The sequence below is a fragment of the Parasteatoda tepidariorum genome, chromosome 2 (assembly GCF_982258835.1).
Source record: "Parasteatoda tepidariorum strain Cologne lab strain chromosome 2, Ptep-v5.0, whole genome shotgun sequence".
Lineage (NCBI taxonomy): Eukaryota > Metazoa > Arthropoda > Arachnida > Araneae > Theridiidae > Parasteatoda > Parasteatoda tepidariorum.
The window spans coordinates 44,160,821-44,179,534 of record NC_141756.1 but is presented as its reverse complement, the minus strand read 5'-3'; the positions used below and the strand labels follow the sequence as shown (position 1 = coordinate 44,179,534).

At 29.8% G+C, this 18,714-nt stretch overlaps 2 protein-coding genes and 1 long non-coding RNA gene across 3 annotated transcripts; 1 reads left to right on the top strand and 2 right to left on the bottom strand.

Annotated features, from left to right (window-relative positions):
* Window positions 1–1,522: 1,522 nt before the first annotated feature.
* Window positions 1,523–3,217, bottom strand: LOC147815250 (uncharacterized). The gene has a single exon (XM_087156556.1). It carries the CDS (start codon window positions 3,215–3,217, stop codon window positions 1,523–1,525), a length of 1,695 nt encoding a protein of 564 aa, XP_087012682.1.
* Window positions 3,218–7,602: 4,385 nt separating this feature from the next.
* On the top strand, window positions 7,603–14,905 carry LOC147815249 (uncharacterized). The gene is made up of 4 exons (XR_015431357.1): window positions 7,603–7,746; window positions 10,627–10,706; window positions 11,867–11,942; window positions 14,744–14,905. It is a non-coding gene; the product is annotated as an uncharacterized LOC147815249 (long non-coding RNA).
* A 1,063-nt stretch (window positions 14,906–15,968) lies between these two features.
* LOC147815248 (uncharacterized) lies at window positions 15,969–18,252 on the bottom strand. The gene is made up of 4 exons (XM_087156555.1): window positions 17,948–18,252; window positions 17,439–17,848; window positions 16,172–17,312; window positions 15,969–16,071 (listed from the first exon to the last, which is right to left on the bottom strand). Exons 1-4 carry the CDS (start codon window positions 18,250–18,252, stop codon window positions 15,969–15,971), a joined length of 1,959 nt encoding a protein of 652 aa, XP_087012681.1.
* Window positions 18,253–18,714: the final 462 nt, after the last annotated feature.

The window sequence follows — 18,714 nt, the reverse complement described above, 5'->3', positions numbered from 1 at the left end:
ATTTAAAACAAAAATCTATTTTATAAATGAAAGAAATAAAATGGATGAATTCGAAAACGTTGCATAAATAAACAAACAAACTAATAGTTCTCAAATGACAACTGTCACAGCACTGAAATCTTCGAAAACTATATTTAATTGTGCTAACCTAAAATTACGTACTAAATATAAATATTTCTGAAAACATGCAATTTGAATGACATTTGCTTTTGTCTTTATATTTATTAAACAGTTTTCACAGTACTGAATCCGTGATACGACCAACAATTAAGAAATCTATTCTCGTTGATTTTACTTGCTTGTGCTCACCTGACATAAAGAAACACGCGAATTAAAAATTAAAGTATATGCAATTTACTTTAATTTACTTTTCTAAATGAATAGAGTTATAAGATAGAAAATATCACTGTTGTTATCTTCAAGATATTTGAAAATTGAATCGTTTATAGCAAAATTTAAAACAATGGCTAGCTTTTAAACAATCAGAAAATTCCATTTCGACTTTCACTGATATCGCTGGAACGGTTTATCGCAGAATGTTCTAATGTCGACAGAAACCTTCCTCGTGCTTTGAACTATCTGTATGCCAAGTTTCATAGCTTTCTGTCGGATGGTTTAGGAGTCTATAGAGGACAGACAGACACTCATTCACTTTTATATATATAGACTAGCTGTATCCGTTCACACGTTGCTGTGATTAATGATCAAATGTATACAATACATCAAAATGGAAATTAATAATAAAATTATCCCTACATATATGTAATTTGAATATAATGAAACGTAGATATACATAGTTGATGGTAGAATAAACATGTTTCTTCACTTGTGATATTAAACAATATTGCAAACGATATCATCATGAAATGAATGATATTTGATGATTGATGGTGAACTTTATCTTAGTAGTGCTTGTAAATATACAACATTTTTTGTTTTCCCATCTGGTGCAAGAACAAATAAATTTGATGGTTTTCCAACTCGTGAACACGCAACGTACAGCTGTCCATGTGAGAAGCATGGATTTATCAAATTTAATCCACATACTTGCAATGATTGTCCCTGTGCTTTGTTAATGGTCATTGCAAAGGCTAGTCGTACTGGAAACTGTAGACGTTTGAATTCAAATGGAGTATCTGTTGGTATCATGGGAATGCGTGGTATTAGTTCATGTTCTCCTTGGTGTTTTCCATTTAAAATGGTTGCCTCAATTATGTTATTCATTAATTTTTTTACTGATAGCCTAGTCCCATTGCATAGTCGCGGTGGATTTATATTTCGTAGAAGGATGATTGGGGAACCAATTTTCAAAGATAAAATATGCGGTGGCATTCCTGGTAGATCCAATGAATTTAAAAATTCTATTGGATAATTAACTGATTCATCTTGATTGACAACAGTATCTATGGATTTATATGTTGTTTCTTCATCAGGTATTTCATTTTGAATTTTGCTGTTTATTAAATTCACATCTATGTTTCTGGCTGCCAATATAGCCCGCTCACTAACCCATTGATTATTTTTATAATTCTGCGATAAATTTGGAAAAACTTTTGCAATCAGTGGATTTTACAATGTGACAAAAGTTTTCTGGTAATGTAATACAGTGTGTGGAGTGGTCCATTTGTATTTTACCATTCCCAATATCTAACAATTGTTTTGTAAAACGTTCAGAAGATTCATCTTGTTGTAATTGAATACGCATATTGGTCTTTAAAGATATTTTCTCCACATACCGCCATAACACTGATGATTTGAGACATGCATTCAATTCATCTGCTGGTGTTGAACGGGGTATGACTGGTAGAGTTTGTCTAAAATCACCAGCTAGCAAAATGAGTGCACCACCAAAGAGCTGCTCATTTCCTCTCAAATCTTTTAATGTGCGATTGAGTGCTTCTAATGATTTCTTGTGTGCCATGGTGCATTCATCCCATATTATAAGCTGACATGATCTTAGTACTTTTCCCATCCCAGAATCTTTGCTAATATTACATGTTGGAGTTTCAATTACCTGCACATTTAATGGCAATTTCAATGCTGAATGTGCTGTTCGACCACCGTCCAAAAGAGTTGCTGCAATACCAGATGATGCAATAGCAAGTGCAATATTATTTTGCGATCTTATAGTTGCCAGAATAATTGAAATAAGAAAAGTTTTGCCAGTACCTGCAGGTGCATCTAAGAAATATAAGCCACAACTCTTGTTAGATATTGCATTTATAATTGTGTCATATGCTGTTCGTTGTTCTAATACCAATTTCGGAAGATTAATTCGAACAAATGTTTGTAATTCATTAACATCGAAGTGCGTTTCTCGTTGTATATCACGATCGAAAATGTCATTACCAGATCTATTTGGAGCAATCATTCCCAAATCTGTCAGTGATTTGTTGGCTATTGTCAAACATACATTCTCAATTAAAATCAATACTTCATTGTATATATTTGATGTAAATTGAATGTTGGGATTAGCATTTATTCTACGCATGCGATGTAAAATGTCTTCACTCATATAGTCTTTATATTTTTCCCAGAGATCCTTTGGATTAGCCGGAAAACATGTAGTTAGTATGATGGAAAATAGTGTACGTATCTGTGGTGGTTGAGCTGTATTAGAAGCATCAGCGAGTGAAATATCCCAATGAGCATCGTTTTCTAAGAGACTTAATTTCTGGCAAGCCTCACGAAATGTAGCACACACATGGCCATTGACTGTTTTTAATTCTTGGAAAGATGTTGGTCCACGAACATTGATTAATAATAATCTCAGGTAAAAGCATTCTGCGTTATTTGGATGTACAGTGTACAGACGACCCAATGCATCTGTGGAATATAAATTTAGATGACCTTGTACTGCTCTACCTTGTTTACGACGCTGAAATTTTCTTGATGATGTATTCCACGTAAAATAAGTTGGTACTTCAGAGTACAGTAGCATCCTTGCAAAGGTATCATTTCTACATAATGCGAAAAATTCAGTTAATGTTGTTGGCGGTGGTGACATTGCTCTTGCACGTACATTTTCTGATGTAAAATACACACGCTGTCCATTTTCAAGATGTACTGCTAAATGAACAATGGTTGGATATCGCTCATGAATGGAAAATGATAAAATGCGCCATACAGCCTCATTGCTACTTATGTAGCGTCCCAGTTGATATTGGGTGACTTCATCGTTAGAAGCAGTTGTATTTTCCAGTGCATACACTGCCATATCGCTTCCTTTGTTCACATATTTGCAAATATATTTTATAGCTTTCACTGAATTGCAGTACTCAACATTTATGTGCGCGTTATACGTTTTTAGTAGTAATGGAGAATATGGTACTACCCACGTCAAAATTCATGCTGGTACTAGCAACAAAAATTTGCTAGTTTTTGCTATGTATTGCTAGGTCTGCTAGATTTTCATGCTAGTATATGCTTGCCAGCATCACATGCTAGATACCTAGCATACATCGTACTAACATGATAAGCTATGTACAAGCATCTCATGCTTATTAGCTGTTTAAGCTGGCTCCCTAGCATGGTAAGGTAGGTACCATAGCAAGCTATTATATGCTTTTTTATGCTTGCCAGCATCACATGCCAGATACCTAGCATACATCGTACTAGCATGATAAGCTATGTACAAGCATCTCATGCTTATTAGCTGTTTAAGCTGGCTCCCAAGCATGGTTAGGTAGGTACCTTAGCAAGCTATTATATGCTTTTTTATGCTTGCCAGCATCACATGCTAGATACCTAGCATACATCGTACTAGCATGATATGCTATGTAGAAGCATGTCATGCTTATAAGCTGTTTTAGCTGGCTCCCAAGCATGGAGAGGTAGGTACCTTAACAAGCTATTATATGCTTTTTTTGCTTGCCAGCATCACATGCTAGATACCTAGCATTCATCGTAATAGCATGATATGCTATATTAGCTGTTTAAGCTGGCTCCCAAGCATGGAAAGGTAGATATACCTTAACAATCTATTACATGCTTTTTTATACTTGACAGCTTAATGTGCTCTACAGACAGCTTAGGCGAAAACAGAATTTTTTATTTTTATCAAATCCTTAGACCTTGTTATATTTATTTAAAGTAGGTCCTTAGAACTTATTTAAATTTTATTATGAAGATTATAAAATTGTTATTATGGAGAGTAAATAAATACAAAATTTGTAAAATGTAAGAATAAAAAATGCAAAGCAGTTTTCTTCCTTATAAGGTCTCTTCCAGATGGTTATGTGTTAAAAGTAAAAACCTTACAGACTTTATCTTTAGTTGGAAAAAGCGGTAAAAACTGTTCAACTTTGTTGTTATCATTTCAAAAATATTTTTTGTGTATTTATTAAGTCTCATATAAGGCAAAATTCATGCATGCTCATCAAAATTCAGACTGGTACCAGCAACAAAAATATGTTGATTTCAAACTCATGCTGGAATAGCAAAAATTCCTAGAAACGGATGGTAGAATTCTCTTGCTGGAATAGCAAAAATTCCTAGCAACCGATGGTATAATTCTCATGCTGGAATAGCACAGAAAACTAGCAAGTGATGACCGTGATTGTTGCTAGACTAGCAAGATATTCCAGCAACACAAGCTGGTATCTGTATGCTAGACAAGCAAATAAAGTGTACCAATACATACCATGACATACTAGTAATTTTGCTGGTACAAGCAAATATTTTTGCTAGATCATGCTGGGTTTTTTTTTCGCTGGTATATTGCATTTCAAGCTTGTCTAGCAAATAAATAGCAAAAATTTAAACCTGAATCTAACTTTAATACTAGTTCATTATCGCTGGTATACATAATGTATTTAAATTTGCTTCATTTAGAAATATTTTTGGGATTACATTCAAATTAAATATTGCATTCGCTATAATGTAACCAAAACATATTATATTAACAAGGTTTTCTGGAAACATGAGGATGCTTAAGAACATAATAATGATATGGAATTTTTTTTTCTATTAATTTAGGTTTTCTAACCGAAATAGCCAGCATTTTCACATAGTTCTATTTGAGAAATATATAGCTTGACATTTCTAGCCAAATGAATTTCTTAGGCAGCAACAGAACAAGGCCCGTGACTTTTACATTACATAGAATATCACGTTAAAAAAAATTTTGTCAATATTGCAGAAAAATATATTCCCTTAAGATTCTTTCATTCAAATTTATGTCCGACTTTAATTTGAAGTGATGTTTCTGAGGTACAGATCAAAATTAAATTAACCTATTTTTTACGTGTAACGAGAAAAATAAAAACATAGTCCATCTTTATTACATATTGCAAAAATATTCATTTGCATATAGTAATGCTATGAAAATGAATTGAGCAAATATTTTTTTTTAATTTTACATAATGCCTTTTAATTGTGTAAAATGTGCATTTAATAAAAATTGTAAGTATTTTCAAAATGAACACACATAATTATTTCATGTATTAATTTTATTTATATAGTATTATTATTATCTGGGTTGGCTGTTCAAAGACGAATATAAAATAAAAATATAAAATTATAACATGACAAGCCTTAAGGCTTGTCATGTTATAATTTTATAATTTGTTTATACGTTTAATTCGTTACATTTAATTGTTATAATTCGTTTATACGTTTAAATCACCATGTGACATACAACATCCAATTTATTTTTATAATGTAAGTCATAAATATTTGTAAAGACAATGGGCTACGTAACAAGTGAAAATTTAACCCACGTGGTTTTTCTTGCTTGGTCAATAGAGATATTCACGCTGCATGCAAAAAAACAACATTTGCCAATTTGATGGAAATTCAAACAAAACTTTATTAGTAAATTCTTCGTCGGAAAATATATTTCGCTAATCAGTTTCTTATTCTCATAACCAAAAACCATAAAAGAAAATATTTTTTATACAGTAGGAATGGTTCTTGAGATTTTCCACCTGTGTCAAGCATATATATGTCACCTGTGTCAACTATATATAGTTGAGATAGTATTTCAACTCTATGGTGTCAATATGTTCCGCAGTTACTCTAAAATGAATATTGTGCTTTTTCGATTATTAAACTAGTTACCGTTTAAGGAATTTTGCAATTGAAAATAAAATCTAAAAAACTAAATGAAAAACAATAAAAAACTTTCTCTCTCATCCTTTGGGATGTTTCCCAAACAGTCGCCAATAGCCCGAGGAGTAACTCTGGTGCTACGACTCTGACTGAATCATATTTTTATTTCCCATTTGGTTCTTTTCAAACTAGTTAATATAACTGTTGCGTTAACTTTATAACGAAAATAATATTTGAGGGGTCAATTCCATCTGGGGTCAATTCCAAAGATGCGGTAAAGAATGAGTGCCTGTTTGAATTGCCATTGTGTCGTAAGAAACAGGGGTGTCTTAACAGTTGGGCAAACAGGACAATGCCCAGGGGATCCCAAAATACTTTTTCAATAAAAAGATATTTCACTACCTGTTAAAAGTATTTGGTATCCAGAGATTGAGGGTGCTCCACGTGTTGGCAGGGTGTTTGCCCTGGGAGCCCCAAAAGTAGCTACGCTACTATTTAGAAACCCATAAAAATCACCCACAGCTCTCGTACAGCTTTAGAAATCAAATGCTCAATACCTTGAATTATGTAACGTTTAAAATAAATTTGAAAGACCTATTCATAATGTGCGTAGCTTGCTTTTCCGGCAAATCACACCGTAACATAAGAAAATTTCGTGAAAAAATTAGTTACTTATTTTTATTAGAAAGTAATTAAATTTTTATTAAAAATATGTCCTTTATTGTTCAATTTAATTAATTTTCGAGATCTTTGCAGTATCCAGTGTTAAGCTTGATCACTGTGATTTTAAAAGTTAAATTTCGTCAATAAGCTGTAATAAAATCTTCATATTAGCCAGCATTTAATTAATGTGCAAGTACATAAAAAAAGAGAGAAAGAAAAACTGTTAGAACAATGTTTTCCTTATTTATTTATTTATTTATTTTTCATAATTGTTGTCATTGTCACAATTCTGTCATTATTTTCGAAAGCAAATATCAAAAACTGTTTTTTTTTAGTGAATGTAAAGTTAAGAAACAGTACATTTTTGCGATAACTAGATAAAAAAATATATATTTATTTATTATCTATATGCATTTTATTAAATATGTTTATATAGAGTTATTAAATATGTAGATTTATTTTAAAAATATTTATTTATTATTACAAGGAGCATAAAACCCTTAATTATATATAAATAATTGATAGAAAACAACTCGGAAATTAATACGAGATAGTTTAAAAAAGGAAAATAAATAAAAAAATTGATGCTTTTTTTTATTTTTTGATAAACTAAATAAATAACTGAATGTCATAATAAATTTGTTTCTTAATAAAATAAATAATTAAAAAGTTGAAAATTTTATTCAATAAAACTATTTTTCATCGATTATATTTAGTTAATTGAGTTAATTTGTTTTTTCTATTTGTTGCTTTTCTCATAAATATTTATATGCAATATAAAAAGCGCATTCAAGTAATAACATAGAAAAAAAAGAAAACAAAAAAATGTACATTTTAATAAAATTCTATTAAAATGCGCTCTCTGAGACTAAATAGACTGAGCGTTCTTTTACTCCCTTCAATTAGTGAATTTTTACTGAACTTTTTCAACTTTTGATCCGTAAAACTGGTGCGCTCTCTTCATGACTAAACTCGTTTGCACCTTGCTCCAATTGTTTACACACATGGCGGCGGCAGATTCATATGAATGAGGTGAGTTTTCTTTATGTTATTTATTATTATCACTATTATTTAAATGTACTTTATCTTTATTATTAATAGTTGATTTGAGTTTCATTTAAATAATGCGTGCGCATTTATTATCTATATTATAATGTTGTTATTAGCATTGAATTGCAATCAAGTTAGGCTTAGCAGTCTATTTACATTTTGAATTCTTTTAAGAAAGATTCTGTTTAAGTCTTATTTTAGTTTACAGTAAAAATGTTGCATCTTAAATACTTATATTACCGTCCTAATTTTTTTGTGTGACGAAATTAGCTTTTAAATCATATTTAATTTCTCTAATTGTTTGCGTCATGTTGTATAATAGTTTTAGCATTTGAAGATAATGTTAAAGTAACGTTTGTATAATTTCTGTTAAAATAATTTTTTATTTTAAAATTTATTTATTCGCAGTTATGATTAAAATTTTGGCTTGCTGTTATCCTATTCTATTGAAATGTAATGTTAAGGTATCCGACTACCTTAAAAAAGAGGATTTTCACAAAAAATCACTTTTTTATTTTATTGCTTTATAATAATGCCCAATTTTTCTAGTTTTAAAAACTGTTTTGTTTTTGAATGCACGTCAAGCAGAACTTTAGTTATAGCTATTTTAGTAACAGATGACAGCTGTCCAACTTACCGGAAATTACAAAAATGAAGCCGGTAGTAGGTAATAGTTTCGGATCCATTTCTATTTGTGTCTTTATTTTTCTTAGATATTTAATTTTTAAAAGCTCTTAAACTCTCGGCTAATAATCTGAATTATATTTTAATTAGATTTTACGTTTCGTGGTTACTGTTTGTGGGTAACATGAAAAGTTAGCATATTTTCTGATAGTTTGTTTACATTTGAAGCGTACTTTCTATACCTTGATTTTGATTTGTTTTGAAGAAATTTATTGATTTCTTTCAAAAAAATTTGTTATTTATTTTGATGAATTTATTGAAATGGGTAAAGGACGTACTTCTCGATCTAAGAAACGTAAATATTACGGTAATCAACATGCCACCAAAAGCGATGATTTGAGTAAAGTTGATTATACCATTTATTCAAAATTGTGTAAAGCAGATGAATCTATTACTTCAAGCTCTTCAAAATTATCGATTTCTATGGATGTCAATAAAGAACTGATGCCTTTGGATGAGAACAATCTGTGTGGCAATCGAATAATTGATATTGAGATCCTAATGGTGATATTAGCTTCATTATGTTGTCCGGTTTGCTATGATAACAAATTGCATTTAGAAGAAAATTCTAGATTTGAGCTATTATAAATATTATAAAAAATATTTTTTACTTCTAATTATTAATAAAAACTATATTTAGACATATATATTAAAGTGTGAAAATACAGTAAGATGGTTGTTTAATAAAAAATTGTTCCTGTGTTAAATGCTTTATAAGTAGTAGACTTTTGATGTTATTCACTAAATACTTTAAAATATCGCTAAATAATCCGTTAAAATATCGCTACGTTAAATAAAACTAAGAAAATGTGTGAAGGAATGTGCCCCTATAAAATATAATAACTTCCTACTGACAAACATTCATAGTTTTTAGAAAAAATGTAATTATAAACTTTAATTGTGTTTTTCTCAAAATGACAATTTTGCTGTTTTTTGTCTACGGAAAACAAGATAACTCAACTAATTATAATAAATTTGTCTTCAAACTTTCAGAGATTGTTTCTTGTATTGGTGGTTATGTAACAGACCTCCAGAATTCAGATAACTGTATTATTTTTTGTTTTATGAGATATTTTGCAGTAGATAATGTGAAGAAAATGTGAAAAAAAATGGAAAAATATGCTTAACACTCCATAAATTTTTTTAATTTCATGCTATCATTTAAGTTGAGGTTCATAACACTTCAGAGGGTTATACGAAACGGCTCAAAAAGTTTGATAGCTGCATGTACAATAGTTTTTTGTGTAGAGTGTTTTCCGTTAATGAGTTATTTTCATTAAAATTATCTAAAAAATACTCTTTAAACAAAAAATTTCCTGTATATTAAAATTTTCGCTTCTAAATATGTTTATTTAAATTAATATACAATATAAATTGCAATAATGTTGTGAAAAATATTTATTTTTCAAAAATTTTGTCCCGAAGGTAGTCGGATACCTTAAAATAAATTCTTTTTGTAAAAAGAAGGAAAAAAAAATTAACTGTTTTATTTTATTTAAGATAATATTTTCTAATGGAAATATTAAGTAAACAAAACTTTTGAATTTTAATTTCAGAGTATTTAATAATGAACAATTTTGTGATTTACAATTAATAATTTGAACAATTTAATAATGAATCAAATTTGTGATTTAGAATTACCAAAAATATATTACAAATTAGAGTCTATAAAAAATGTCTATCAATTATTTCAAATATTTATTTTTAACCTAACTATTTTTATTTGAATCTTTTTGAAAAACATGCTTGATTTGTCAATGGCATTTGCATAATTTTAAATAAGTAAATACATTTAAAAAAAAAATTTAATAAATATGTAAAGACTAAAACATTTTAAAAATCATTAATTTTCTTGAGCATTGTTATATCAATGTAATCAATATTTTTTTTTTAAATTTTGTTATAGCTAACATTAGAAATGTTTATATTGATTTATAATAAATTCACGAATTCACAGCCGGGATTTAAAAAATTATTTTGCAAAGTAAACAAAAAGAAAATGTAGGAAATTTTAAAAAATTTAAGTTGATTGATTAAAATAAAATCACTATAACAAAAGGTGTTGTAAATTTATCTTCAGCTTTTTCATCTATAATTAGATTTATTTTTATTAGTGTAGGTATCTACTTCTATTTATTTTAATGCTGTTTCTTTTGCTCTATATTTGAAATATTATAGTGGTGCACAGCCTGCGACTAGTGAGCCAGATGTAGCCTGCTGACTGTTGATATGCAACAAGGGAAAGCTTCTAAACACAAGTAAATCTATGTTGTTTCTCAATTGCTTTTTCCATTGTTATTGCTCTGGAATTTCAAATGGTTTTAAAAAAGCAAATATTTTTATTGTGTTATTATGCAAATTTCAGTGATTACGCTTAGTTTTACCTTATTTTCTCCGATTTTTTATAAATTCAAATGGGGTTTTGACTGCTTTTAGACAGTTAAAACTACTATCGCTATGTGGTTATTAAAATCCTGATTACATTTAATACGATATTCAGACTCTTGAATTGTGCTTTTAGTTATAATAACCACTTCTATATGCTCTTTATTTGTGCTCTTTATTTTGTGTCTAACAATTATAAGTATTTGATTTTCTGAAAACATATTATCAAGTTTACTGATAAAAAAATGACACTGAATTTACTGATCACAACTCGTAGAACATAAGAATTAGCATATATGCTGTCTACATGAGCAAATACATGTGTGGCTCTTAGTTAATCTACCTGCTGTATTTTCACTTTAAAAGGTGACATTCCTATATTATAATGAAAATATGGTGTATAAGGATTGTATTTTATAGGAATTAGTTGAAATGCTTTTTGCAAAATAAATCCATTCTCTTTTAAATAATACCGCTTTTTGTAATGAAGACGTAAATGAAGGATGAAAAAAAAAAACAACATATTTTTACTTTGTTCGTAGTTCTAAAAAATTTTTACCAAAAAATTTTTTCTATTATACTGTTATTTAGAAAATGCTATAATTTATTGCCGTCCGAGTATTAATGCAATTTTGCTTTATTAACACAGCAATATATTAACAAAAATTTCAAAGCTATGAATATCAGTGGATATTTGGAAAAACTTGTATTTGAATGCTTCATGAATTTTGAAATTGCTGATTTCTCTAAAAAAAATTTATTTAAGTTGAGACTTAAACCAATGAACAATACTTTTAAATTTTAACACTTATTCTTTATGTGTTCATTTGCTCTAATCGTGACTTAACTTAGAGTAACTAACAAATGTTTTCTACCTAGCATTTCAGTTAAAAATATGTATATTCTCTCAGAATATACAATTCATATTAAATTTGGTTAATCACCCATTTTCCAATAACTATTTATAAAACTTATTTTTTTATGAATATTTATAACTTTAAATTTATAATGTGAATGTTTTATTTTGATTTAGAAAATCCATTGAAGAGGACATTACAGGAGCCAATAAACTGACAGCATGGACAGAAGGGTGTGAGAATTGGCAGGAAGTAAGTGAAGTACTTAAGTATTTAGTTTAAAATTGTATGTTAATCAAGGTTTTGATCACGCCATCTAGTGTTTGTGTTGGAGGGATGATTGTTTTTAATGAGGGGTTGCTTTGCTTAAGGAAACTTTAAACAAAATTATGTTGTGGAAAAAGAAAACTCCAAGAATTATTTCCCCCGTTTTTTTTCTTTCTGTAATTGATAGCAATAGGTCCTTTTCATTTGGACATTTTTTACTTAGTTTAAAATATATTTTTGCAAAAGATTCATATTAGAGATAATATGACTATAAAAAGTTAATTTAACAATAAAAATATAAATATGTGAAAAATTTGTTAAACATACTAAATTAAAAGAACTTTCTTTTTAAATATTTGGAGAGGCAAAATACATTTAATCTATTCCTTGCAACTTTGAAATATGGGAATAGTGATGGAACTCTCCTTCCACATGAATCTTTCCAAGCCAAATTGATAGATACTGAAGCATCAAAATTTTGATCCATCAGTAAAATTTAAGTTACCTGCAACAGGGGTCTGTCCAAACCGAATTTACTACCATTTAGCGGTACCTTCACAAATTCAACTTCAGGAAAAAATGGTCGTTTCACAAAGTATTTTTTCTTAAAATTTTATTATGTGTATCGTAGGAAACAATAAATCCATATTTTTATTATAATTGTGTGTTGATTTTTTAATATAATTTTTAATTTTCAAAAATTATGTCTAAATTTTCACAAAATAAGTATCGTTCAGAAAAAGCTTGACAGAGTACTGTACAAGTCATAATGGAGACATAGAATTGAAAATTCTGTTATCTTGAGTCTCAATTTTGATGTTTTTGGATCATTAAATGGTTATATGTATACTATATGCATATAACAATTGGGAAAAGGTACTAGTTTTTTTATTTAAGTTTCATCTCTCTCTCTCTCCTTTTTTTTTTTTTTTTTTTTTTTTTTTTTTTTTGACTTCCCACAGTGGTGCGCAGTTATTTTTCAGGTCTAGTTATGGAATTGAAACAAAATTTGTGATGAAAAATTACTCCCATGGTATGACATCCTCTTAAAAACACAGTGTAGCATTAGATTAAATATAAAATGGAAAGACAAATGAATTTTAAATATTTTTTGTTAAAATATCTTAATGTAAAAAAAAAGCATTTTGAAAATATTAAAATAATTTAAAACAATGTTTGTATGACTTTGTAACTAAAAAAATTAAAATATCTAATTTAAACCAACTAACCTTAGTATATACTAAATCAAGTAATATTTATTTTTCTTTAAATTTTACTTTTATTTTGAGAGTTTATTACTCAATCCATTTTACAGAAAATCTTTTAGAAAAAAAAAGGAATTAATAGGGTTACTCCTCCTAATAAATAAATATAGGGTTACTCCTTGTAAAATGGTCTTAGCATATTTAAGCATTGCTTATTGAGTAAGGTATTTATTCATTTGATAAACTTTTTTTATAACATAAAAGGTGTATACTGCTGTGCAATAGATGCATTAATAAATTACAAAAAAACTCACAATTGAGATTTTAACATCTTTGTAATTTTTGAATAATATAACATTTGCCTTTCTTACCAGTTATCTGAATTAAAATCAATTAAATTAAAATTAATCATCTGAAATTTTATTTCAGTGTCAATAGTATTAGCAAAAGAAGGAAAGTAAATGTCAATCCATTTACTAAAAATATATTCTGAAGCCTGACTTCTTTATTTTAAATTCCACACTTGCTGAACACCACTTCCTTTGAAGTCTCAAAATTTGTCATATTGTTTGTTTATATTCTGTTTCCTTTGACTGCATTGGCAAAGACTGGGAATGTAACAGTGTGTTATGAGAACTATTTTAATTTATAAGTTGAAAGTTATTTTATTAATTTATGAATGCCTTAACAAATGTGTCTGTTTGAAATTACATAAATGACTGTTTTTACTTTGGCTCTGATATCATTAATTAATCCTGATCACAACAGTTTTAATTACAATATGCTCTCTGCCTTTTGCAACTTTGCTAATTTAAGTAGTGGAGACAGTGTAGTTCTATTTGTTATAAATTTGATAAAATATTTCCCTACACTAAGTTTTTAGATACGAAAAAGGTGTTTATTTGGTTAAAACATAGATTCTGCTGTTTAACTTTACTATTTTATTGGAGTATTCGCTTCAGTTTCTTATGAGGCCAAAATTCAAATATTGTCAGGACGTAATGAGATAATACCAATAATGTATAATGCATATATTTTTGTGTTATATATCCAATATTTATATTTCAGAGCTTATTTCATAAATTGCTTTGAAAATTCTATTAATTTAAAAAAAAAAAAAAGAACGTCATACATATCTGAATGGCAGGGATTACACAACATACTCGTCACCCAGGTAAAGGCAATGTAGCGACTAACATGCTCATATAAAAAATTGCAGAAGCTTTCCTGCTACTTAATGTAAAATTTTACAGTGAAAGATGTTTAAAATATCACTTAGATGCTACATAAATGTTTAAAACTGTGAAAGTTCAAACTAAATATTGTCTTAATTGAAATTTTTGTTAAGATTTAAAAATTTGTTGTTTATTTTTTACTGAAGAACTACCAGAACTACTACAAAGTTCAGCTTTTAACTATTCAGAAATAGACATCAATTCATCCACAGCTGGAATATTTTTGCTCTTTAACAAACAGATTTTTTTAGCAAAGTTAAGACTTTTCCAAGTGCTATTGTTTTTTAAAAACTTGTTTTTATTTTTATTTGCCTTTTTCCCTATTAACATTTTATTTTTATTTCAGGTCAGATGAGAGAATATCTAATGAAAAGAGGAGTTACTGCCACAGAAATGGAGGAGGCTATGAAGAAAAGAAACAGATATATATCTGATAAAATCCAGGATATATGTTTTAATATTGCTAAAGTTAATGATTCTTAAACAAAATAAATCTTTTTTAAGTTTTCTTATTTGTCTTCTCTTATATGAATATCAATCAAATGATTACTGGTAATTATATATTTTACACAAAATTTAAATGAGTTGTGGTTAGACATACAGCTGTGGTTTTGTTATTTAATATCAAAAAAGGTATATTTGCACCATATTTAATATTTGTTAAAAAAAAAAAAAGGGATCCTAGATACACACATAATAATCCTACTGTTAAAAAGCAAGCCTGAGAGGTAGGCTTCATAGTAGAGAAAGAGTAAAAATAATTGCTAGTAGGAAAGCATTAAACATAACAAAATTTAAAGCAACAATTTGAAAATTAATGCTAGAATAGCAAAGATTATAAGAAATTAATAATAGTAATATAAATAGCAAAAATTTAAAGCAACTGATTGTAAAAAAAGTAATGCTGGAATAGCAAAGTTATCAAGCAACTGTTGGTAGGAAAATAATGCTAGAATAGCTGAGATTCCAGGCAACTGATGGTAGGAAAGTAATGCTAGAATAGCAGAGATTTCAAGCAACTGATGGTAGGAAAGTAATGCTAGAATAGCAGAGATTTCAAGCAACTGGTGGTAGGAAAGTAATACTAGAATAGCAGAGATTTCAAGCAACTGGTGGTAGGAAAATAATGCTAGAGTAGCAGAGATTTCAAGCAACTGGTGGTAGGAAAGTAATGCTAGAATAGCAGGGATTTCAAGCAACTGGTGGTCGGATTTTTATGCTAGAATAGCAAAGATTCCAAGCAACTGTTGGTAGAGAATTATGCTTGGAATAGCAATAAAAAAAGCATCTGTTGCTATGGAATTATTGCTAGTAAAGCATAAAAAAAACAAGCAAGTTGTGGTCTTGATTGTTGCTAGACCAGCAAGATATTCAAGCAACTGTTGGTAGAGAATTATGCTTGGAATAGCAATAAAAAAAGCATATGTTGCTATGGAATTATTGCTAGTAAAGCATAAAAAACAAGCAAGTTGTGGTCTTGATTGTTGCTGGACCAGCAAGATATTCAAGCAACACAAGTTGGTTAATGTATACTGGACCAGCAAGATATTTAAGCAACACAATCTGGTTTATTATGCTGGACCAGCAAGATATTCAAGCAACACAAGTTGGTTTCTGTATGCTGGACCAGCAATAAAGTGTGCCAATTCATGGTATGGAATGCTAGTAATTATGCTGGAACCAGCAAAGATTTATGGTAGTATATGCTGGTATTTTAGCTGGTACATAGCATTATATGCTTGTCTAGCAAACAAATTCCAGCAAAAATTTTAACCTGGGTACCCAACGATTATCAACATCAATAATATTGTTGAGTACTTTTAGTTTTATGGATTTTCCACCATCTTCGGTAGATCGTCGTCGATAGAGTGGATATCCATCATTGCCTGTAATAGTTTCAGCAAGTAAGTCTCTAGGATACCGCTTTGTGCACTTTCCATCTGACATGCATGGTGAATTATTATTTAGTGAGCCACATGGACCGTGAATCATATTTTTTGAGACAATATCGTGCAAATCTTTATCAATTTCAATGTCTGGTATTTCTGCAGAGATGATTTCATCAATTCTGTTAGGTGTTATCTTTTCCATCATCCATATTAAAATATGCGCATGTGGTAAACCTCTTTTTTGCCATTCAATGGAATACATCCAACAGCGCGTCTCTCCAAATACATGGTGTTTGACAATAAAATCCATTAAAGATTTTAACTTTTGTTTAAATACACGTGCAGAAATATCATGACGATCTGATGGCGATTGTCCAGTTAATAGAAGCTCCTTTATTTCATCCCATGCTGGGTTGCATGTAAATGTGATGAAAAAATCTGGACGACCATATGCACGAACATACGTCATTGCATCTTGTGCATATTCATGCATGTGTCTTGGGCTGCCTGTATATGTGGATGGTAAAATGACTATTTTTCCAATTTCACTGAGATTGCCATCATTTACAACTGCATCACGTAAATGGATGTACTCTTCAGAACGCAATTTAACTTGATTTAGTCGTATATAGAGGAGTCTTTCACTTTCTATTTTTGCATACATGTCAACAACGTATTGATGAAATAATTGTCTGCATTTCAGTACATGATTATCAGCATTCTCACGAATCATTATTCGATATGCATAATAATGCATAGTACTGACCTTTTTGTTAATGTCCACATTAGTTGCAGGATTTCTCATATTAATATTAAAATGATACCCATCCTCTCCTTGCCAAAATAGAATGGGATATTGTAATGCATCATATGAACGATGCGTTTCTGATACTTTCTGGACGTCACCATTTCTACGATGAAGAATTATGTCGCGAGAAGTAAATTCTTCATCAACTATGACAATTGCCACTTCATCGATCGTTGGCGCGTTGAATTGTCTTCGATGTCGACCAATAGGTGTTTTATCTGCCTTTATTATTACTTTGTAATCGTCAGATGGCATTTGTTCAATGGCGGTTTTAAATAATTTAATTAATTCATTATGTTGTTCAAACAAATTTTGTAATTCAGCGACAATGTCTCGTTTAGTACTCATATTCAGTTGACACCGTCTGTTTATTTGTTCGTCAGTATTTCCCATAAAATATATCTGAAGATATTTGTGATCAGCATTTGCCAAGGGTAGTAGTGATCCAGCATGGTGATAAATTTGCCCTTGTACTTTAAATGTTGGCATATAATTTGCGGTAACGATATTTGTTGCTCCGAACGATGTCATTTGGAAGCATGAATTGTACTTGCGTATATTTTTCAAAACATTTTTTGATTGACTTGTTTCACCTGATACTAAAGTTAATAATGGTTCAGGTGGTGAACGCAAGTCTGGTAACTTTACTTTTCCACCTGCACAGCACATACCTGGTGCTTCATTTTTAAATTTTTGAGCACTACAATACGTACACTTTTTATCCATTTTTCCAATAATTACACTTGGGTGAAGACTGTAATTGTAAAGGGGATTGTAATTGAAACCACATAAATTCAAATCAGTATGTATCGTTCGTCTTGTCTGCGTTCCGCGAATTCGATTCCTTTGCTACCTTGCTTGCCTCTGTTCACTCGTTTCTAATGTTCGAGCAAGAGCAATGTGAACTCGATCTCTTTCTTGCCTTTTTTGCCTCTGTTCACTCGTTTCTAATGTTCGAGCAAGAGCAGTGTGATCTCGATCTCTTTCTTGCCTATCTTGTCTCTGCTCACTTGTCTCTAATGTTCGAGCAAGAGCAGTGTGATCTCGAACTCTTTCTTGCCTATCTTGTCTCTGCTCACTTGTTTCTGAAGCTCGTTTTTCTCTTCTCCTTTTCGCTTGATTTGTAGATCGACCAACGACACTTCGCTTTGGTGGCATAATTGAGGGGTTAAATAAAACGTATTTTCAAAAAATATTAAAATTTTTCTCGTATTAATAATTGCAAAAGCTCTTTGACATCTTAAAAAACAACTTACAAACGTATTACATCCTATAAAAAATAATAGAAGTTGCCATCTTCAGTCATTGTAAAGTAGGAATAATACAGAATATGATATCACGTGAATAATACAAACTATAACAATAATACAAATAATCTCAGATACAGGAATCTAGGCCGACTCATGATCTATTTTTGCTCCAAAGAGCTAGCATAAGCACAATACTAACATAACGTTAACTTGAAAACTTTTTTGCTCCAATATTGCTTGATAGGTCAGCTCTGATAGTATAGGAGCCTTAGAATCTAGCAAATATTACATTACGTCATACTGCTAAGCTGAATTTCAAACATCATTACTAATTAAATGTTATTTTGATATTTTTTGGATGAAATTTGCT

Excerpts from the sequence above, each read along its gene's own strand:
- LOC147815250 (XM_087156556.1), bottom strand. The coding sequence starts at position 3,217 with ATGGCAGTGTATGCACTGGAAAATACAACTGCTTCTAACGATGAAGTC.
- LOC147815248 (XM_087156555.1), bottom strand. The coding sequence starts at position 18,252 with ATGCCACCAAAGCGAAGTGTCGTTGGTCGATCTACAAATCAAGCGAAA. Across the intron at positions 17,313-17,438 it reads ACGGTGTCAACTGAATATGA|ATAAAACACCTATTGGTCGA; the intron begins GTACTAAACGAG and ends TAATAAAGGCAG. Across the intron at positions 16,072-16,171 it reads GATAATCGTTGGGTACCCAG|CATAATTACTAGCATTCCAT; the intron begins GTTAAAATTTTT and ends TGCTGGTTCCAG.